Source organism: Lygodium microphyllum, chromosome 19 (assembly GCF_053477565.2).
Source record: "Lygodium microphyllum isolate KBCC chromosome 19, Lygodium_microphyllum_v1.1.10, whole genome shotgun sequence".
NCBI lineage: Eukaryota > Viridiplantae > Streptophyta > Polypodiopsida > Schizaeales > Lygodiaceae > Lygodium > Lygodium microphyllum.
This window is the reverse complement of record NC_141153.1, coordinates 53,705,446-53,728,693: the sequence shown is the minus strand read 5'-3', so window position 1 is coordinate 53,728,693 and position 23,248 is coordinate 53,705,446. Positions and strand designations below refer to the sequence as shown.

The following is a 23,248-nucleotide window of genomic DNA, read 5'->3' as shown; positions in this document are numbered from 1 at the left end:
CATATAGGCATAGTGAATGGCTGTAAATCCATCATATTTTAGCCTATCCACAGGATACCTAGCTCTGGTAGACCTGCGCAAAGTAGGTTCACTCCCAGATGCTCTGTTCTGAGCCACTGGATTCACCATCCACATAAGAGTGACCTGCATTCACATCAAACATGGGCTGATCTACCTTCTCTTTTTCTTTTCGTGAAACCTGCATACCGCTATCTGCATTATTTTGAGGAGATTCTCCTGATCTCAATCTGCCTGTCCATGGCGAAGAATGTGAACACCTCAACCAAGTACTTACTTTTTCCATTTTGCATACTCAAAGGAACATTTTTAACATGAGTAATGGAATGAGATATATCATCCCTTATCTCCACATAGCCCTAAGACTTTGGACTATGCATCTCTCTAAACCACTCTCCATGAGAAGTCATGTGGTTAGAGGCACTTGCATCTACATACCATACATCATTCTTTGATAAATCATCAACAATCATAGTATTCATAAATTGCTATGTAACAAACAACTATTCACTTCTATCATCATTGTTTCTAGTACTGATGCATAATTACCTTGCTACTTTTTTTATTTCTAATGTCGATCTTCTTTTTTAAGTAATTTTAGAAATGTGGCCTTTCTTATCACAATGCTAGCATTCTCTATTATCACCAAAAAAAAATTCCTATTAGAATCTGCAACTTGTCCTCTTTGGCTCCCTTTCCTCGGGACCATCCTCCTCTATTTTGTTATGCATTATAACCTTAACCATGACCACCACCTTGGACTTTGCCATGACCTCTACCTCTACTAGTAGAGTATAACACCTGTTCAAACTTGTTCTTGTTTTGAGAATAAGAGGAATCCAAGCCAAGGTTCTTCTCCTCAAGTATCAAGATAGAAATCAAGTCAATAAAATCAGGAATATCATTCCTCATATTCATGAATGACTTAGTCCATCTAAACATGCATACATAATATCATCATCATCATCAACTACCATACTATTAGATCCAAGAGCTTTCACAGTACTCTTGATCTTTAAGGCATAATCATTAATGGACATCTTTTCTCTTTTCACTTGATTCAGCTTTGACTTAAGCTGCAACTTTCTAGTCTTTATATTTACTTTGAGAACAACCTTGCCAAATTCTTCAATGCAATAGAGGGGGTTTCAAATTATTGCAAATAGCCCATCGTGCTATCTATGACACTAACAAATAGCCAATATATGACTTTAGTTTATGTCTACTCCCAATATTTCTTAGCCTTTAACTATTCTGCAGTAGTATTTTATGCAGGAACTTTAGGTGCTACTACCATGTCTCATTCAATGTAATTCAAAACACCTTTGCCCTTAAAGAAATTTGCCATCCTAAACATCCATGCAGGATAATTGTTCTTATTAAGCTTTTCATTGACAATCTAGTTGAAGTTGTCAAACATTTTGATAAAACTAAAAACCTTGCAAAACCTCCAATCTGCAAGCAAGTTGATACCAGGTGCACCACAACTAAACATGCAACCTTTTTATTAATTGTACAACAATAACTACAATTTGTGATCTATATGCAAACTCCTTTTGTGTTTGCAACAACCAAGCAAACACCTAAAATCTTATAGATTCAAAATCTATAACTTGCATAGTTGTAAATGACAAACATAGAGAAAAACTATAGTTATCCAAACAGTGCTATCAGGATCACTTGCAAGTCTAAAATGGGGGCTGAAACAACATCATATGCAAAAAATCACAGTGGGAAAGCCCTTAAGGATGAAGTTGTAGTACAATTGGAGACTACAATCTTGTGCGCCTCAAGAGCCTTCAATGTCAAGAATCACATGGTGGGGAAACTTGCTTGAACTATTGCCCCAAACACACATCATACACATAAGAGAAAGCTCACTCAAGAACATAAGAAGAGAGATGGAAGCAAAAATATTTTCTTACTAGTTTTTTCTTCTTCTTCCATATACAATACAATATACACAACGTATATATAAGATACAACATAAAGAAAAGTGGCCTATTAAGTCAAACAATGTATAATTTACTATACTAATCAACTATCGCTATATCTATGCCAGTTATAGGTAGGTGTAACAAGTTAAATATAATAAGCGATAAGTCAGTGGCCATGTGAGGATCATAATGATCACCCACATGCTAAGTGTAGATGTGAGGACCCATCTAGCTAGATGGTCAAATATCAATGTGGGCATGCATTAAGCTTGCCACCTCAACACTCCCCACTCCCCCTTAAGCTCAATTGTATCTTTGCAACTCCAAGTAAGCTTCGAAACTTTCGAAGCTTCTTTGCACCCAATGTTTTTGTGAAAATGTTAGATATTTGATTCTGTGTGGTGACATATACCAAGTCGATCTCTCCTCCAAGTACCTTCTCTCTCACAAAGTAGTAGTGCACCTCAATGTGTTTTGTCCTAGCATGGAACACTAGGTTTCTAACTAGCTATATGCTCCTTATGTTGTCATAGTGAATGACAATTGGACCATCTTCCTACACCTCCAAATCACCTAATAACTTTTGTAGCCATACCACCTCACATGCTACTATAGCAATATCTCTATACTCAACCGTTGTACTCAATAAAGCAACCGTAGATTGCTTTCTCTGTCTGACATGCTACGAGCCCAATCTACATTTGTGTATCCAAACACCTATACATCCTTACTTGCCTCATAAAAAAGTCCATAACATAAAGTGAACTTTACATACCTCAATATGTGTCGAATTGCATCCAAATGAAGCTTTCTAGGCATTTTCATAAGCAGATTGACAAGGCCAATAGCATAGCTTAAGTCTGGTCATGTGATAGTCATGTAGATCAAACTTCCTACCATCCTCCTGACATAGTAGGGTCCTCTATCTCATCCCCAATGTCAACACTTAACTTCAAATTTTTCTCCAATGGTACTAAAAGAGACTTATATGTTTTCATACCATACTTGGATAACATATCCAAGCCATACTGCCTTTGGGATAGCCATATACCATCATCATATCTGATCACCTCAATACCAAGAAAGTATCTCAGTTCACCCAAATCTTTCATCTCAAACTTCTTCTTCAAAAAGTCCATAACTTTTGTAATCCCATTGTCATAATCACATGTAATCATCAAGGCATCCACATAGATGACTATGATAACCAAGCCTTTACATTACATGTGCTCTCTGCACACCTAGTGTCCTAACTGAAGGAATACCAAGCTCATCATACAAACTCTTTGAACCACTAAAATATCCATCAAATCCCAAATGACTAGTAGATGCATTGTTGCCATCCAACACTTTCTTCTTTCCTTTGTCTTTACCTGTAACACTTGTAGATCCACCTGAACATGTAGGGCTACTACTCAGTCTCCCAGACCAATGACTAATTATAGATGTAGTACCAGATGATGTTTCTCGTCTACTAAGGCTCTGTGATTCTTGCTTTTCTTTCTTCACATAGCTCTTATGATCTTTATCATCATCTAATACATCACTAGTAGTCTGTATGCACAACATCAAGTATATTTTTGCTCACATCTTTGTCATGCGAAAAGGGTTGTCTTGCATGCTTACCAAATTAGCATACTTCACATACTTTATGAAATTATGCAACTCTAAAAGTAGACAACGCTATAACCAACCCTTTGGACTACATTAATTTTAGCCTTTGTACATTTGCATGTCCAATACATTTATGCCATATTTCAATGCAACCATAGTTTTTCCTTTAGCATACATAATAGCATTCATTGCAATAATTTTAGCATCTAAAGTGAATATGCAACCGACTCTACTTCCTTTTGCGACCAACATGTACATATAATTAAAGTCTTCTACCAAAAAACATTTGGCATTAAATTGAACCTGCAACCCTTGCTTTACCATTTGGCCAATAGACACTAAATTCTTTGTGATTGATAGCACATGTAATACATCTAATAGAAACTTATTGTTTGGCCATCATGCAAGGATAAGGGAACTATTCCAATGTGTGAAATTAGGTGGTATGAATCATCACTCGTTTGCACATAACCTGGATTTTGTAAGTCTTGCATCTATCAAAGCATTCAACATGACTTTTCATTTGACTAGATGCACGTGAATCAACATACCATACATCATCTTGTGTCCCTTTTCTTGTAACAGTATTCATCATATGTTATATAACAAACAGTCACTCATTTTTATCTTCATTCTGTTGTGAAGATGATTCATAGTTTCCTTACTGCAATTTACCACTACGGATATCATCCTTCTTAGCATAACAATGGGCTAGAATATGATCTATTTTTCCACAATGATAGCAAACAATAGTAGAATTTTCAGAACCTCTTTTCTGCCATCCACCTCTTCCTCTAGAGCTTCTCCTATCTCTAAAGTTTTCATGGCCTCCTGAAATCTACATTTCACCAAATTGTTGATTTAACATGTTTTGTTGGTTATCACCAGCATGTCCCTTACCATGGCCTCTCGAGAACATCTACCACCGTCCCCTTCTTGAACTTAAGTAAGATACTTGGACTTGTTCACATTCTCTTTTTTATGAGTCACCCTACACATTGATATCTTCAGTAATCATGAGAGAGACTAACTCATCAAAATTTGGAAAAGGATTTTGTATATATACAAAAGTGACAAATGATTTTCAAGCCTTCTCATTATTAAAGCCACCCAAAGTAGATGAAACCAAATCATCATCATCATGCATTGCATCAATCACTGTTAAAGCATTTGCAATGCTCCTCACCTTCAAACATACTCATTGATAGACATTTTCCCTTTCTTCAAGGTATTCAACTCTTGCTTGAGTTGAATCTTTTGTGCATTTGTATTTATTGAAAACATATTCTAAAAAATTGTCCAAGTTGTATGTGAAGTTCCATGAAGGGTAGTTGTTCTTGTCCAGCTTCTCAATGATGGGATTTTCACTATTCTCTACCATTATCACAAAAATGATGCAAAACAACAAGCAAGTCTTTTGCAACCTTTTACAATAAGTACACAACAATACAATCAAGCACCCTTTTTTACTAATTATTCAACAATACATGCAATTTGCAACTTGTTTGCTGATAAAACTTATGTTTGCTTCCTAGCAAAACCCTCAAAAATTACAGATTTGAAATTTACAACTTGTGCATCCACTTTTGATCAATACAATTGAAATCACAGTAATACCCTAAAACTATTGTCCACAACCTTGCAGCTCCAAAATGGGACCCAAAACTGCCTCAAATGCCGAAAAAAGAAACTTTTATCTTAAATTGCTGTGAGATTTTATGTGTGAGCAGAGCACAATATAGAAATTTTATTGGTGGATCAAATTTAAGCAACTATAATTTCTACATTGCAAATCCGTCTATCACTCATGCTTTTATCTTGAGACCTGTCGAACGATTTCTCACTTGATTGATTAGTCAAAATCATTTTGCCTTTTATTTATGAGAGAGTTATTGAACGATTCCTCACTTAATTAATTATTCAAAAATTAGGTCACACACTAGGTGACAAGACACGTATTGTGGGACCCATGATCCATACATCACGTAAGATAAAGAGTTTGAAATACATTGGGATAGCGTAGAACATTTTGGTGCTTGTAGAGCTACCCTTGAATAGGCACCTTTGCTAATGTATATCATAACATAGCTAGCAAATCAAACGGAGTCTCCTAGTGATGCTACTGATCTCATACGGTCTTGGAGTTTGGACATCTTGTTAAAGTTGTGGCAATTGCTCTATGAGAACTTGGCATGAGTGTAGGTGGCAAAGCAAACGTAGTAGGAGGATTGTGAGTAGAGTAAGGTGAAAAAAAGCAAGTGGAGTAGGAGTGGAAAAAGCTAGACAATTTGGATCTCATTGAGTGGATTTTAAATACATAACCAAGCATGCATCCAAAGCTGAAAAACCCATCTTATAGGAGGAAATCAAATATAGATCAGCCCACAATGTCCAAAGTCTACAAGGACTATATATGGATAAACCAACTGAGCATATATACATAAGCAAGAGACTCCCCCTATCACTAATAAGCTAAGATCCACCATGAAAATGTTGAAATACTCCCACTAGAACAAAATCTAGAATAGCAAATAGCAATGCAAGCTCAAGTTATAAGTATCATAACATCCATGAACCCAAGAAGCATCAAATGTATATTTGGGAGCATATGCATAACTTAAGTGACCACGCCCATAACTAACAAACCTCCAAAGAAAATAGCCACTTCAATTATGTAAATATACAAGCTCAATATCAAAGCTCTAGGCTCAACATAAGCATATACGTGCATACATAGTAGTGGCAAGCATCAATACAACCATGTGGCATACCCTGAAAGCATGTAGGCATTAAATACAAAAGCATTCACTGTGTATGATTGCTTCCCATAGGATATAACAACAATAAACCTTCAATGTGTTGAGCTACACAAGCTCTAATCAATCCAAGAAGCTTTCTTGAGCATCAATACATCATTTGAGCATCACAAACTTGCCCCATAAGCATCAGTGAAGCATTAAGCAATCGAATTTATGCTACCCCAAACAGTGAACAATTGCCTTCCCTAAATTGTGAATCAATGGCTAACTCGTACCTCTTCAATGAGGGCTTCAAACCAAGCAAAGAGAGCTAGGAGCACGTGCTAGAAGTTTTCCCCCTGCTAAGAGCCAATCAATGGTTGGAGATAAAGTGTGGGCTAGAAATGACTAAAGAATATTAGCTTGACAACATGCGCTATCAACGTGAGTTGTCCAAGAGGGGCTACAAGGTACTTTCAAGCTCAATGAAAACTTGGGGAAGCTGCAACAATCTTAAGAAATGTCCAAATCAAGGCTGAAAGGTATGGAAGTGATCCGAGGAGGGATAGGACTCATGCATATCTCAATGAGTGAGCTTGCATGAAAACTATGAATGAAGCTCTCTTCTAGGTTGACGTAAAGGTTGATGAAGCTCTTCAATGCGAAAAGTGATAGTGATAGGTAGCCGCCACTTGCAATGTACATGTCTGTAGGTAGTAAGTACAAGATAAATATAGGCAACTAGGCATAGGTGTCCTTTAACCCCCAACAATATATAAAGTTTAGAACAAGCATGATATAAGTCGCTTTAGGATCCTATCTCTAATAAGATCACACATAATGGTTACTATGACTACTCCTTTAGATTATTCAAGCATCAATAGGACATGTGACACATACTTGAGCATTCTCTATACCCAAGAAAGTCATTCATGGTCCACATTAAAATCCCTTGGACAAACATACTTCTTTGTCCATCAACATGCTTTCTTATTTCATTTACTAGAGTACTTGACCATAACACTTAAAGCTCCTTAGCTAGATATTGGAGGTAGAGATCCATGTAACTCACCATATACTACTCAGAAATTAACAAATTGAGAATGAGATGTGTCCCTTCTTGGTTGTGACCCATGGAGGAATATTACAATTCACTAAAACCACATGCTAAATGGCGTATGTGTTCATTTGTTGGCCAAAAAGGTTGACCATCCATTGCAAGGCCCTTATCTCAAGTGTTAGGGTTCCTTTCCAAAGTCAAAAGCCACTCTCAATATGTTTCCACACCTTGTAATCCATGAGAAAGCAAAAGAAACCATGAAAGGATCGATTTTAGGCATATAGTCAACATTGTATATTCAACTTTTAGTAGAATGCAATCATTAGGACATGTAGATGCTATCGTAGTCAACATGCAACCATGATAAGACCCTTTTTGCCCCATCACAAGAGTCCATATTGCATTTTTTGCTAAGAGTAAATGATTTTTCAATAACCTAGAACATTCAAAACCTAAACCATGAAACATTATGGCACATACTAACAACTTTGAGCTATGTACCTAAATAAGGTTATCACAGCTGTATCACTCCATCCATAAAGAGTTTACACATTTAGCAATAATATAGATACCTTTGGCCTAGATATTCTTGATCCCTCATAAAGTTGTGTGTTTTTCTTCTTCTTCAAGGCATCAGCACAAGGGTCATTCTCATTGAGTAGATTTTTAATCATTTGATCCATCTCTAGCTCAATTGTATTTATCTCTCACTTGATAGGTTCATGCTCAGCCCCCCTACAAGATACCTCCTCTTATAGCTATCATCTTCAAGCATTTGTGAATGGCTCATCACCTCCACTTACTGCACCTTGCTACCTTCAAACATACCTCACTAGTTGAAATACCCTCACTATTTGAGAAAACTCTTCATCCTATTATTCATGAGCACTTTTGTTTCCATCATTGTTTGATTATCCATAAAGGCTTATACAATGGATAGAATCTTGATTTCACTATCGATGGGTTAGCTTATTGTACGAGTCAATGTAACTAGGAATGTCAAACATTCCATAATGTCATACATACTCTAAGATGATACGATGCTATCATCTAAAAGCCATCTTGCACTTCTTACATGGACAATGTATTCTCCAATTATTAAATCTCTTGTTAGAACATTGGCTTGTAAGCCTTGTTCAAAGTGGACATAGACATACATGTGTCAAATTAGGAAATGCTTATCCTAAGCTTAACTTGTTAACCAAAGACTTTGAGTTTGTAAAGCTATTAAATCTAAGTTTTCTTTGACCTATGCATGTTAAATATAGGGCCATCAAGCTTAGATTATGCATTTCTTTCCTTTTAAGTTCATGTGAGATAATATTTTTTAATGTCTCAGCATAGCATGGAGAAGCCCTTATGTTTATTTAACATATGTCTAGTGCAAACATACTTTAAGCATAGGCAAGGATTTTACTTGCACATGTATTAATGCAACCTAACTTGGATTCTAGCTTGTACTGATTGTATGTATAAACATAGCCTAGTATAGCTCTAAATATGTTGAGGTTCTACCTACTCTAGGTATAAGTCTACTTTTTCTTACAACTATCATAAGCATTAAAAGTATTAATTTCTAATCCTTAAAAGTAAGAACTTTTTCAAGCGATATCCGAATCTTAATTTAAAACTTTTAGATATGAAAACAAACATATTTTTTTAATGCATTGTGCATGGGGGTTGTCTCCCTATCTCTTTTATACCATGGGTTGGGAAGATATATGTACTACACAATCAATGTGCACTAGCATGGCATAAGGCCTACTACCACTATTCAAGTCCTAGATGCACGAGAGAGAGAGAGAGAGAGAGAGAGAGAGAGAGAGAGAATTCAATGGGCACACATGCAAATTTGCATGCATAACAAGGTCTCTCTATCTTGGGGTGAGAGGAAAAGATGGGAGGTGAGTGAAGGGCCATCAAAGATTGAAACAACTACAAGAATGAGTATTCTATGCGCAATGATCATATTTAAGAGTGGTAGTGAGAAAGAGATGAGTGAAGATTTTTTCCAAAATGAGAGGTGGCAAAACAGTAAAAGACATGAAAAGTAAACAAAAAAGTCTTATTTTAATGCATATATACATGACACACTATAATAACTTCATGTTCTTTATGTACAACACAGAGTCTTTTGGAATTGTATACATGACTTTCTTAATTGCATCATCTTAAAAACATGAATGATCTAGCATGCTATTCATTCTAAGAGAAAGCATACATTTCAAGCTTTCACATATGATGTGCTTTAAAAAATGAGTTAGCACAAGGGAATATGCAGGTTAATGAAGACATGAAAGGGGCCTAGGATGTGTTTGTTCCCTTCTTCAAAGATCTAATGGAGTCTAGGCTCATGTGGAGGTTCACATGTACATGATTGGTGTCATTATTTTTCTAGTGCAATGATCGTCTAACCACCACAATTAGTGGAACCATAATCATGCTCTCCTATTGGCATGATCCACCTTGGCAATGATCATATAACCACCACAAGTGGTGGAATCGTAATCATGCTCTCCTATTAGAATAATCCACCTTGGCAAAACAAGGCTACAAAAACCTCGGTTCCTTTCACATGTACCAAAATATCTATTCAAAAGGGAGAAATTATCAAGTATCTCATGTGTATCACTCTTAGCACATTATTGTACTTAGATGGCCACATTGAAATTTATTATATGGTCTTTTATTTTGCAATGAATACCTTTGAACCATGGCATAAGAATGGGCTTCTAAGGGGCTTGCATTTTCCTTTATCTCCTTTTGAAGAAAACTCTAAAAAGAAAACAAGAAGAAAGAAAAAGAAAAACATCAAAGTACCAAGGTAGTTGGTTGCATAGGAAGGAGTTAGAAATGGAAGAGAGAGAAGAGAGAGGTGGCAAGTTGGGAGGAAAGAAAGGGGATGGTCATGTGATGTGCATGGAGGGATGATAAAGAAGGAGACCTAGGAGGATAACTAGAGGAGAGGGCCATAGAGAGAGTTGGGGGGTAGTGAGGATAGACAACAATATGAGGAAGGAGAAGGAAATTAGGAAGAAAAGAAAGAAATGGAAGGGTGGAGATAGAAAGGAACAATTGTTATACAATCGACCCAACATATTGAGCACATAGCCTGTGTGGAGCACTAGTAGTAGGCCATGAGAGAGAACAATAAAATGAAAATGAGAGGAAGATGAAGAAATAAAAGAAGCAATAAAAGGAAGAGAAGAGTGGAAGGACACAAGGTATGATAAGAGAGAGAAGATATTGAAGGCAAGAAGGGCAAGGCACAATGTTTGACTTGGAAAAGGCATTTGAGAAGAGAGGGTGGGCTTGTGGCACTAAAAACAAAGGTAGGTAGGCTTAGAGTTGCATGGATTCGTAGTATTATAATTCTAATTTTAATCCTAATCCTTATCAAGAACTTCTAAAGATATTTACCTGGAAAGAACAATAGTTATATCAAGAACTTTTAACAATAGTAATCCTAAAATGTGTATTTTAATTAACCTTCAAACAATTATTTTGTACCACTTAATATTGAAGATCTATTAAAGACAAAAAGTCATGTGGCATACCTGGCGTAGGCTTGATGAAGACACCAATGTCAAAGGTGTGTTGATTCCCTCCCTTCGCACCCCAAGTTTCCCTCCACTATTATATGCCCTAAAAGAAAGTTTATGGTTAAGCCTAAGTCACACACACACACACACATACTCTCTCTCTCTCTCTCTCTCTCTCTCTCTCTCTCTCTCTCTCTCTCTCATCAAATGACTACCCTAATGATAAGCCAACCGATTGACCTAGATTTAACTCCCTCGCCCTCTCTCACATCTATATCTTTCCGCACAAGAAATGGTAACAAAATAAAATACTTAATTTTAAAAAGTAAAAAAAAGACAGAACTAGGTTGACATGTGAAGCTCACTAAAGGAGTTTAAAATTCTATATGCAGTTCTTGCATGTTTGTTATGTTACAGTTTTACTAATGGTGTTTAGACATGCGTCGTGTTTTGAGGCGAAATACGTTTGTAGATAAGTTTTTGCGTTGTTTAAATACATGGAGGATATCAAAAGGAAAATATGTATGCATTTATAGTTCGAGTCACTGCTCGTGATTTTGAACATTCACATTTCTTTTGGTCGTAGGTGTCATGGCCAAGTGGAAATAAAAACGAAAACACTGCATCTCTCCATGTGATATCTAAGTAAGGTGATGTTTTTGCAAGTAAATCGCCGCTCTAAACGTTTTTTCAACAAAATGGTTATTATTTCGTAATATGATGTATATGAACTTGTGCTAATCGACTCTTTGGAATGCATATCATCGGCTTGGCTCGACTATATTTTCTAGCAAACCATAACATTTTTCATTCTCATGATCTGCTTGGAGTATTGGGTTGAATGGAGAGCTTTCACGATAGAGCTCTATAATCCTTTCAATGGATTGTCTGTTGAGGATGTAAAGCCCTATCCTTGGATGTGGATGTTCTACTATAGCCATGTTCTTCTAGATCAATGGATTATGTAACATGTTGAAAAAAAATGCATCCACAATATCGAACGTAGTCAAGTCAATCATAGTAGATGGCTGTAAAAGCGATCCATCATTCCAAGAGACGAGGGTTATCAAGAAAATGCATCCACAATATCAAACGTAGTCAAGTCAATCCCAGTAGATGGTTGTGAAAGCGATCCATCATTCCAAGAGACGAGGGTTATCAAGAATAGATCGACGATCCAAGGTTCCGTTCGCAATTGCTTGTCATTTTGCAAATTGAGATTAATGTATCAATGATGCTCAATAGTTGAAGTTGTAACAGCTTTGCATTGAGAATTCATTTTTTGTAGTCTAGTAAGACTAACACCATGTATTTGTCTCTCTTTCTTCACAAGACATGATCGACATTCAATTATCATCATGTTAACTTCGTATTGTTAACATACAAATATGAGAATAATACTTAACAAAGCCATTGTAAATTGTATTTCTTTTATAAATGGATCATTCTCTTGCGAGTTCACAACATGATATTGTATATTGACTATATCACAGGATCCGCATATTGTTAGTCTTCCAATAATACTTTCACATTCTGTCACCCAAGATAATTCGAATTTTTTTGTCGTGCCAAGTTACAACAAACAGTTTTAGTTAAGGTTTTCTAAAAGCCATAGTTTTCATTTTTCTAAAAGTCCTAAAGGATGCCTTGTGACTTTGTTTCTTCGTAGCATCCATTGATGTTGATGAGAACAATATGTTTTTACTATAAAACTGCAGTATACTTGTTCACGAAAAAACATGTTATATTTCATAATTTTATTTTTTAATTAAAATTTTATCTTTTCGACGTACAAAAATGATTTTTTTCTTTTTAATAATAAGTTTAATAAAATAAATAAATAATATCAATAAATAATAACAATACTTCAAAAACTTAAAAAAGCTAAATGAAATAAAAAAACATATTATATAACATATTGAAAAGTTGACACAAATCTCTTCATAATTATTAAATAATTGTAAAAGTAGGTGACATTTTCCTCTCCATTCAAAATATTCGATTTTATGTTTTCGATTTTTTCAATACATTCAAAAGTCCGTTACACTTCCGTTTTCGTCATACATTCAAAATATCGTTTTCTTTCATTTTTATTTCATTACTATTTACTAATCCTAAAAAGAATGAATGATGAGATTTGAATCTAACCTTAATAAGCTAAAAACATGAAATACAAAATTGTTTAAACTAATCCTAAAAAGAACATATGACAAAGATTTGAATCTAACATTTTAACTTGCAGACGCGATGATTGAGGAGTAACGTACACGTCTCCACACACTTGCGTATGACCTCTCCTCAAATAAGAGACAAATTTAATAATGAAGAGAATGGCCCATACTACTTAACTCTCCCCCCCTTTTATATAGACTTAAAGCTTCCCAATGTTCAAAGCTTTCCTTCAAGCTTATTAAAGCTTTCATAGTTTACAAATTTAAAAAGCCTAAAAGCTTTCAAATGTTTAAGCTTTTCTTCAATTTTTGGTGTACGCTTATTTTTTTTTCTTTAACCCAAAAAAATAACCAAAAAATTTACAAAACATCACATAGTTGCACCTGTTGTAATCACCACAGACTAGGGAAGGACCAATCTTCCTAGGAAGAGGAGCCTCTTTACCCATCGATATAAAAGTGAAGTTGATTAAGTTGCAATCCTTGTAGTATCTTTCATGTGCATAAATGGTATTGCCGAACGCTAATATTGAATGGCTTTTTGTTACAATTCACACTCCAGTGCAATATGCAAGATACATAGGCAATGGCTTGATGGTGGGCATTACCTTGGATATACCGACATGTTGATGTCTGGTGACAGAGTGTCTCGCAAGCAAACTTCATTGGGCAAAGACATCTGACCTCCTTCCAAGGTTAGAGAAGGTGCATTGGCACATCGTGGGTCGTCCGGACCCTCCCACCATATCAATCTACAAGTGGTGGGTTTCTCTTATCTTGCTTGAGCAAAATGAAGCTCCAAGCATTTTGCATATATTTTATTCAGTAAATTATAGCACATGTAGATATGTAGAAATACAAAGTATCATCAAACATGTTTTCCTTGATAATCATTCACACTTCATTTGTTATGTTTCTTTAATAGGCAATCCCATTGGATTATGGAGTTGGACTGATTGACCAACCAACAAGAGTGTCTAGATTACCATTTTTTTTTACCAGTGGGAATCCCCCAGCACCACAACTTTTGGACAGTTCTCTCCTAACCTGTATGTGGGTTGATTTTCACCATCGTTGCAGCAAATACCACTTGGGACCTTCCCCAAATGATGGTTCTAAACTCCCCATTCTTCGAAACTCCCCTCTCAAAGGCCCATGCAAATTTGAGTTACGTTGCTGTTGAGTTTATATCTCTTTCTCTCATGGTTATTGTGAACACTTCTTGTCCACGAAACACCACACTCCGTTGATGAATGACCATATGAGCTCTGGCTTGGGCTCTACAAAGAGAGATGATTGCCGAGGTTTTCCTTTACAGTGTAGTTGCATGGTCCTCCAAATGTCCAAGTGGTAGATTGTTAAGGATAGCCTCTAGTACTGCAACAGAGAGTTCAACCGTTTGATGGGTTGATATGGAAGCAAGCCTTTATCCAATTCTTTGAGTCAGATGATACTTTCAGTAAACAGGTGAAGGTACCAATTTGCTTAACCCAATTGCTTGCAGAAAAGAGGCAAAAACAATGTCAAAGCTTAAACCCCTAGCCACCATTTTCACTTGTTGGAAATGCCAGCTCACAAGCTATAGCAAGATGATCACTTCCCCATACCTGATCCAAAAATACAGAAGATCAAAGTGTTAAAGTTGAAGTTACATTGCAAAAAGAAAAACCTTCACAGAACCTAGTCTGAAATGCAGGAGTATTGAACGAATCAGGCACCGACCTTGAGTGGATGTCCCCTGCATTTATGCAATGTTTTAACTGGTACTGTATCCAGGACTTTCACTGTTTCTAGTCCGTTAGATCGCCTGAGACAACAGATGAATGTGTCAAGTGACTGCAAAATCTTTGTAATAACAATTCTGATGAATTATTGCACTAGCAAAAGAAAAGCTGTGGCTTCTCAACCCTATGGAAAATGTTTATCAAACAAAAGGTCTGTCTGAGTTATACACACTAACAGGAAAAACATAGAGAACCAATTTCTTAATTCCAATCAAACACATAATTTCATGCAAGATATGCATTTCAGTCATCCCTACATCCTCCTAGTCATTGCTAGCAACCACCCTTTGTCTTGGTGATTGATGTGAATATTTTTGTGTTTCTTACTGGTCATAGAGGCATCTGAGCTTCTTTTTCCAGCAATTCTGTTGTCCATCAAGGTACACAGAAGACTTTCCTCATCTCGTTGCCGCTACCATTGAAAAATCTGCAGAGTGGTGGAAAATCCTGTTGCAATCCACTAGATGGAAGGACTGTGATTTCTGATGCCCCATCTAGATGGAGCATTTTTGTAGTGAAATGGCAACCATCATCAAATTGGATGGTGGCATAGATAGCTCTATACTGCTATTAAGGACATGCTATAAAAAAGGAGTGTTTCTTAGCATTAGCCATGGACTAGAAAACAAACAAATTATCAACCTGCATCTTGTTTTCTCATCATACGGCAAATATATTCAGGGTATGAGTGAGAATCATCTTACCATAGGTAGTCTACAGTACCCTTAAACTTCTCATGAAATGATGTTACAAGAGGTTCTCCCTTTGAATCCCGTGTACCCACTTGACCCTGCAAACGACATGCCCATAGATATTTAAGGACAAGATACTAATTCAACTCATCCAAAACATGAAGCTCGGCAAAGAATAGATACCTGGATCTCAGAGTACACGCTCCATAAATTCAATTTATGCTTGATGACTGTACAGTCTGACTGCCCAGTAGCCATCCTCAGCTCTTCAAAATCCCAGATATGATCCACAATGTCATTGTTGCACCCATCTTTTTCCTCTTCCCGACTTTTATCGGGCATCTCAATGGCTCTGCAATTATCAGTAGTGGATCGGAATGGCCTTCTCGCTTCCAGAAATTGAGAAGAAAGGACATCATTTGCTTCTAGAGGAGAATCTGCAACAACATACGACTAATTACATTCAATAATTATTGAATTTTCTGACTGTACTGGTGGTTGAATATGTACCTTTTGAGCACCTTTTTTATCCCTAGAAGACACAGAAATGGAAAAATTGGTGTTTCAAGGAGTTTCAATTAGGTATAAAATAAAGAAGATTGGTTAACAATAACCTGAACCAAAAGGAAAAATACCAGAGAACAAGCCCAAAATACATTGTATTTCAAGATAAAATTTAAAATGTTCAATGGTAAATCATCTAACCATTTTTTAATCCATAAAACCAAAAGGATTCTGACCTTCATGTCCATTCTTGTCTGAAGTACCAGGCGGTTGGTTGGTCATGCAGCTTTGTTGAACCTCAACTGCTTTGGCCAATAACATACCCTCATTCATGCTTTCTTCCTCTGTTCCAAGATACATCCCAGAAGGATATGCCTCACGTCTTTCTGCTTGTATGGTTGAGCATTCAGCTAAACAGTGTCCTGTCCATGTGTTTCCGTTGTGCTTCTCCTCATCAGGTCTGCTGCTATGGCCTGTTCTACAATCACTTGCAGTGTACAACACACATCTTTCTCCTTGTGAGATAGGATGGCTGGTTGAACAGTCCAGTGGAACATCTCCCAAGCTCTTATCTTTGTGCTGCCTATTAGCCTCACTACTACTTCCTGGCCCATTTGATGAATCAACGTTTCTTCCATTCAATCTATAAACAACAAATATTAATTATTGACACACACATCGCTGAAAAAATTAAGCAAGACTACCTGTCAAGACTTCAATCTCTGACCTTGCGTGTGCTTTTGCTTTGTCGATCTGCCCTGAAAGATACCTACGATCCAGATTCACTAAATCCAGCTGTAAGAAGATGAAAACATCATAGTTACTGCTTAGATTGAGAGAAATCTGTGCAAACCAGAAACAGTAAACAGATTGACATGAAGAGAGGATGAACCATTTTTTGCATACCTCTGACATTGCAAGATACTCATATACAGCACTCTGCACCAAAGATAAAAAAGGTACCAGAGAATCTTTAAAGGTTTCCCTCCTTAGAGGAGATATGTAAAAATGTGAGGCATTAAGGTTGCCAAAACGAAAGCTTAAAATCTGAGGGAGATTCACTGGGAAAAATCAATTTTCTAGGTACCTACCGAAGGTGTGCAATTAAAGTCACCTCCAATTATCACAGGAGCTCCATGCCATAAGGTTGACAGATTATGGGCTCGCTCTAGGAAAGTTCGGCACTGAAAGTACACAGTAAATGTCAGAAGTACAAGGATGATACTAGGAAAGCTCAAGACTAGTACCTCATCAAGTCTCCTACTAAGTATCCAACGAAGATATTAGACAAAGTTCTGTGTCCAAAATATGCAAGGTAACAAACCAGATTTTTGTAGTTTTGAAGACCTTGATCAGTGTTGTTAGGCATTGAACATCACCCAAAACTTCCTGAGCAAACCTAATATTCCACACAATTCTTTGAACAAACTTTTCTGAATGTGCTTAAAATTTTCACTTGATTGAAGGAAGCATCTAAAATAGAAGGAAGACCAAGAGAGAGGAGGAAGAGGAGAAAAATGATGCTCGAATCTATAGCAAAGCCATGTACCAAAAAGTAGAGAGGAGCAAAATAAACTAGAGAGCTTGTCCAAATTACCCAAGAATCCACAAGATTGGAGGAAACTCTCTCCTTCTCCTTCCTTGAATCCATAGCTCTAAGTTCTCATTGTCTCTGAGAGGAGAAATATGATACTCGAATCTATAGGAAAGCCATGTACCAAAAAGTGGAGAGGGGCAAAATAGACTAGAGAGCTTGTCCAAATTACCCAAGGATCCACAAGATTGGTGGAAACTCTCTCCTTCTCCTTCCTCGAACCCATAGCTCTAAGTTCTCATTGTCTCCATACAAGAAAGGCTTTCTCAAAGACATGGAGTGCTCGTTATCTTTGAAGCATTCTAAAAACCTGATCGGGACCGGGGCTGTTTAAGTCAAGCTTTGGCTCCCTACCGACACGCCACTGCCCTCGCCCCCGCCATCGCAACCCCATTGAACTCCTCCCTGCTGACTAGCATCGTGCCCCTCCGTCCCTCTCGCCTGCCACTCGCCATTACGCTGCCCCCCCCAGTCTCAGCATCAAGCTGCACCACCCCTCCCCACCACCATATTGTGCTCCTGCGCCCCTCCTCACCATTACGCTGCGCCCCCCCCCCCCCCCCCCCCCCCAGCCTTGTGGCCCCCGCCGCCTGCCTCCATTGCGCCGCCTCCTACGCCCCCCCCTGCCTGCTCCCCATTCGCAGGGTGACTCCGCCCGCTTGCAACCATTCACGCTGCCCCCCTTTCCTCCCCGCCCTAGTATCTCTCTCGTGCTGCCCCCAAGCGGACGATCCAGGCCCACCACACTCTACGACGCCACTCTGACCCCCCAAGCACTCGCTGGCCTTCACCCTGTGGATCCAAGTCCCCCACCCGTGCGGCTCCAGCCTAACGCAATCACCCGTGGCGCCTGGTGCCTCCACCGCCGCCAGAAAATAGACCCCGTTCTCGCTATCACACCTTCCCCCACCGTTGCTCCCTCCACTTGCAGCAGCAACACCCCCTCCTCCGACAGTACAGCAGTGTGATTGGTAGGTTCTCAAAAGGGACGTGCAATGGAAACCTCTGGTCAGATGCTGGTGCATTCTGCGAGTGCCCCCCCAGTCAAACACCTTGCACATAGTCCTCTCTGAGGAACAGCTCTTAGCAATTCGTGCCACAGAGCTAGAGCTAAAAGAAACAACGATCATCGGCCAGGTCGTAGGACACTCACCGTCTAGGGCTCAGCTTTGGGATTGGCTTCGCTCCACGAAGCGCATCGACACAACACAGATCATGGAGGCGATCCTCATGGGGCAAGGGATCTTCATGGTACGACTCACCTCGGCAGATGCAGCCCATGAGTTAGTGGCCAGTTTACCCTATGCCTCCACGAAGGGGATCATCTACATGGTCCCTTGGTACAGTGGTTTCACAATGGAGGCATTCGCACTCCACAACAGTTTTCTTAAACACTCGGCCACCCTACTCTTCCCCGGATTGGCGATAGAGTATCACCAACTTGTGGAAGACTTTGGATGGCTCTTCGGCACTATTCTTCCCACCTCTTTTGCGGATGCAGAGATAGCCACAAGGCGCGATGTCAGGAGGTTTTTGGCAGGGAGAGACTTTCAGTACAAGCGACTTTAGCAAAGCTCTGGACCTCCATCATCCACTCTCTCCGCGGCCAATGGGACCAGGTGCAGGGCGAGTCTCAAGCTCGACAGGAGCTCTGTTTTCATTTCATGTGTACTTGGGGCAGCTAGAACCTTAGGCAAGCAGCCCCAAATGGCGATACACCCCCCCTCCATGGCTTCTTGCCCCCATCCCCCCTAGACCGCCCTGAGAGGCTTGTATACTTGATATATTTGTGACTCTGTATCAGCTCCAACTAGTCTGTTGAGCATGAGCACTTCCTTGTATTCAGGTTCTTACTGAAGTAATATAATTAGCCACACTTTATTTGCAAAAAAAAAAAAGGCTTTCTCTCTTCCATTTTCGCCATTTGGATGGGTAAGCATTGAGCCAAGGGGCCCACTCTTATTAATCAACATTTGTTACACCACTTTTTTTCTTGCAATAAAAAATGTGGCCAATGAGATTAGTCAACAGAATTTTACAATGAGGTACATGTCCTCAATGGTCTAACTAGAGCCGTCTCAAAATCACAAAACAATCCTAAATACAAGCCTCTCAAGGTGGCCTCAGGGGCATGGGGGAAAGAAGCCATGGAGGGGGAATGTGTCGCCACCTAAGGCCTCTTGCCTACTTCATGAAAGACAAGTCGTGCCCACCTTATGTGGGCATGAAATATTGTTGGAGCTCTTGGCGAGCCCATAACTCACCCTATTGCTCATCCCAACAGCCACAAAGTGAGTCGATGATGGATATCGAGAGCTCTCCCAAGGTTGCATATAGTAAGAGGCTCTTGCCACCAAAAATCATACGGAAGCGTGCCTTCTAGATGTGCCACCTTGCGAGGTTTCGAATGATTTCCCAAAACCTTTGAGCATGACACCATAGACTATAGTACCTAGCTCTCTCAAAAAATGGACTCTTACTTTGTTTGCCCTACTTGTTCTATTTGTAGCCACAAAAGGTATAGTCACAAGTGATGGTCATTTTTGGACTTGACGATTGTGGGGACTATAGCTTCTTTCCATCCCACGTCCCATTCCATGTAACTATACAGTCCCAACTTTCACGGGTGACAACAATTCCTCATCATTCTCCGTTCTGTTTTGTGTTACTTGTGATTATGACAAAAGATGCATTTCCCATGTCGTGATTCCCCTCCCAACGTTCACTTTTCAACCTCAACTTTACTCCACCGCAACCCATCATCAAATCATCTATCCTTGCCTCTAGTACAAGGGGTAGGAGCTCAAGAAGATCTTGCTAAGAGTGGTACATCCTTGGACATTGGATGGGTGCTAGTAGCATTGGCCATAGTGGTCATGAAGTGACTTAGTACAAATGCACTAAGAGCACTTGGCCTGTTGACCGACACATCCATACACCGGGATGGTGTGGATTGGTAGTATAAGATGCCAATCCTTGGGATGTGGTCGTGACTCAAAGTGTTCTTAGTTCCCAAGCTCAGGGGTGAACTCGTTTTACTCTATGGCTAGGAGATGACTCTAATGTCCAATCCTCTTTATTTGTGGATATAGCTTGTGTCATGTCTCATGTGCAAGTTGGATCTTAGGGAGACATTTCAAGGGGACTTGGGAAGATGATGCCATAGCCAACTCAGACCTTGTCCACATAGAGAGAGAGAGAGAGAGAGAGAGAGTTGATAGCTTGTGGGTGATCTGGAACAGTGAAACCAACCTTCATTCTCGGATAGGGTGATAAATAACTTGATTTAACACTAACTGCAAAAAGTATAAAATTCATATAAACTAAAAACGCAAATGTTACCACTTAATCTTGGACAATGAACAACCTGTTGGACCCAAAACTTGACGCCCCTTTCGGTATTTCTTTAACTTATATTGCAAATGGATGGAGTACAACTAAGAATCTTCAACCTCCAACAGTAATCCAACTGCCTCTTGTTGTCATAAATGACTAGCAAGCTTTCAAATCAATTTGCCCTTGATTTGCTAGCAAATTGACATTCACTCCCGCTCCTTGAGAAATAAATTAATCCCAAATTCAATGTGGTCTGACTAGCCTCTTGAATCCTCCTGAAATACACTGATTTCATATCTGAAAATTCAAGTTTGAAGCCTTCAAATTTGAGCACACTTCCCGAGGTGGTTGTCAAACCCTAACTTTTGTTGTAAATTAACATTTACAATAGAGATTCACCAAAATCTCTACCTCCAATGGTTGGATTGCTATAGAACTTGAAGCAAAGCTAGGAAATAATTGGAGAAAAAGAGAGAATGTTGTAGAAAGAGAAAATTCATAGATTTGTTGCGACACTTTGGTAAAATTAAGCTACTAATCCAGTTGTCCAACCCAAAATAGATTCACCAACAACAAAGGCAGCATCAAAGGTTATAATCTTCAAGAGAAAGTGCATCAGGCACGATCATTAGCTTTCCTTGCTCAAGAATATATAACCACCTTTACCAAAATGGTCTCCAATGGCTGAGAAATGGCCCCAAAATTAGACAATAGCATTCCAACTTCTCTTTCCAACAATTCCAAAATGCAAAAACGAGATTTTCTTCTCCCTTCAAATCCAATTCAGCTTTCCCAAACTTACATGAGCAAGTTTTGCCAACTAGCAACCTTTTGAATTGAATTTCCGGCATTATCCAACTCATTAAATTAATTTTCAGAATATAAATTCTGAAAATTAGTTTAATAATTATTTGTTTGCCTAGAAAAATAATCTAACCAACCAAAAATTAAATTGGCTAGACCAATTTATCACCCAAGTGAAGTTGAGTATTCATTAGCTTGAAACTCGCATTAATTAATTAATTAATTAATGTCAATTCCCTAATGTCACTACTGACACTAATGGCTAATTAAATGTTTTAGCCCGAATTCTGACACCTAGTATCGCCTAATACCTATCAGGCATAACTTATTACAACTTTTGCCTTTGACACCAACTCATATCTCGGGGTCCTAGATCCCACATTGTGAAATAATTGATGTACATCTCACATGTGCAAGTCACATGTGCACATTTGATTAACTTTTAATCAAATGATCAATAAAACAATAAAATTTTACATCCTCCTTAACAAACCACCCCCTTGAATTCCTTCCAATCGTCCTCAATTGCACTTCAATGTACCAAAGCAAAATATACTACACTAAAATTTCCCAAAAGGCATCATAGTGAAAATAACATTAGCCACTGGTAATTAACCATACTACTGCCAACACTTGCTAAAAAATTCCAGCCAACATACACAAAACATAAGACTCATAAAGAATCCAATACTGCTGCCAAAAACCCATAGAATGCATTTCCCGTCAGCATATCTTAAATGTATTGGCCAAACAACCATAGCAAAGAATAAACTGGGCACAAACCATGGCCGAACTACCAACGACATTCATAAAACATATCGTTGTCCACAAAACAAATTCAATACCATTGTAAACCGATGATCATCACTGAAAACCAGCAACCAATAATCAATCTCTGATGATCATAGACTGATGCATATTGATACAAATGTATAGTTTTAGAGCTACAGTGAAAACCATGCCCATCTACATATCAACTACAGTGACTAGTACACTAAATAGTGACCTCATGGCAGACAAATTGTCAGCACAGTACCCTAGATGCACGCTGAATACATCCCAGATCCACTATTTATAAGAGCTCTCCATCACTAAAGGAGTGGAAATGCTATCTTCCCCATGAGCATCAGACAATGCTCTAGAGCCTTACTCTATTGAACCTAATTGAGTCGGCTCTAACTAAAAATCTTCAAGGTAAAGTTACAACAACCAAGGATGGTCTACTAAGTCATCCTCTTCCATCCACTTAGCATCCATTGGTAAATGATTCTGAAACTTCAACAAATACCTTCTAAAAACTTAACCTCCAGCTTTTCTCTCTTTATGTGCCAAAATTTGCTGGAGTATCAAAACCTCATCTAGCTTCTCAACCTCTCGCTGAATTTCAGCAAATACATCCTTAGGCACATCACCATGAAAAGGCTTCAACAAGCTTACATGAAAGGCATTGTGTT

General features: G+C 38.5%; 1 protein-coding gene across 3 annotated transcripts in view; it reads right to left on the bottom strand.

Moving 5' to 3' along the window:
• Positions 1-13,485: 13,485 nt before the first annotated feature.
• The window catches only part of LOC148019883 (carbon catabolite repressor protein 4 homolog 5-like), a 64,729-nt gene continuing 54,966 nt past the window's right edge, over positions 13,486-23,248 (bottom strand). Inside the window, exons 9-17 of one of the 3 annotated variants that reach the window (XR_015694883.1) lie at positions 17,152-17,244; positions 16,967-16,999; positions 16,788-16,855; positions 16,297-16,703; positions 15,740-15,993; positions 15,569-15,654; positions 15,192-15,291; positions 14,803-14,887; positions 14,643-14,687 (exon numbers count right to left, since the gene is read on the bottom strand). Coding sequence is in view for 1 of the 3 variants with exons in the window: in XM_087700079.1 (XP_087556205.1) it covers positions 14,619-14,687; positions 14,803-14,887; positions 15,569-15,654; positions 15,740-15,993; positions 16,297-16,703; positions 16,788-16,855; positions 16,967-16,999; positions 17,152-17,244 (1,095 nt within the window). In the remaining 2 variants the exon portion in view is untranslated. Of the gene's footprint in view, positions 14,688-14,802; positions 14,888-15,191; positions 15,655-15,739; positions 15,994-16,296; positions 16,704-16,787; positions 16,856-16,966; positions 17,000-17,151; positions 17,245-23,248 lie in introns of all 3 variants that reach the window. The other 2 variants (XM_087700079.1, XR_015694882.1) reach the window with 2 other exon arrangements.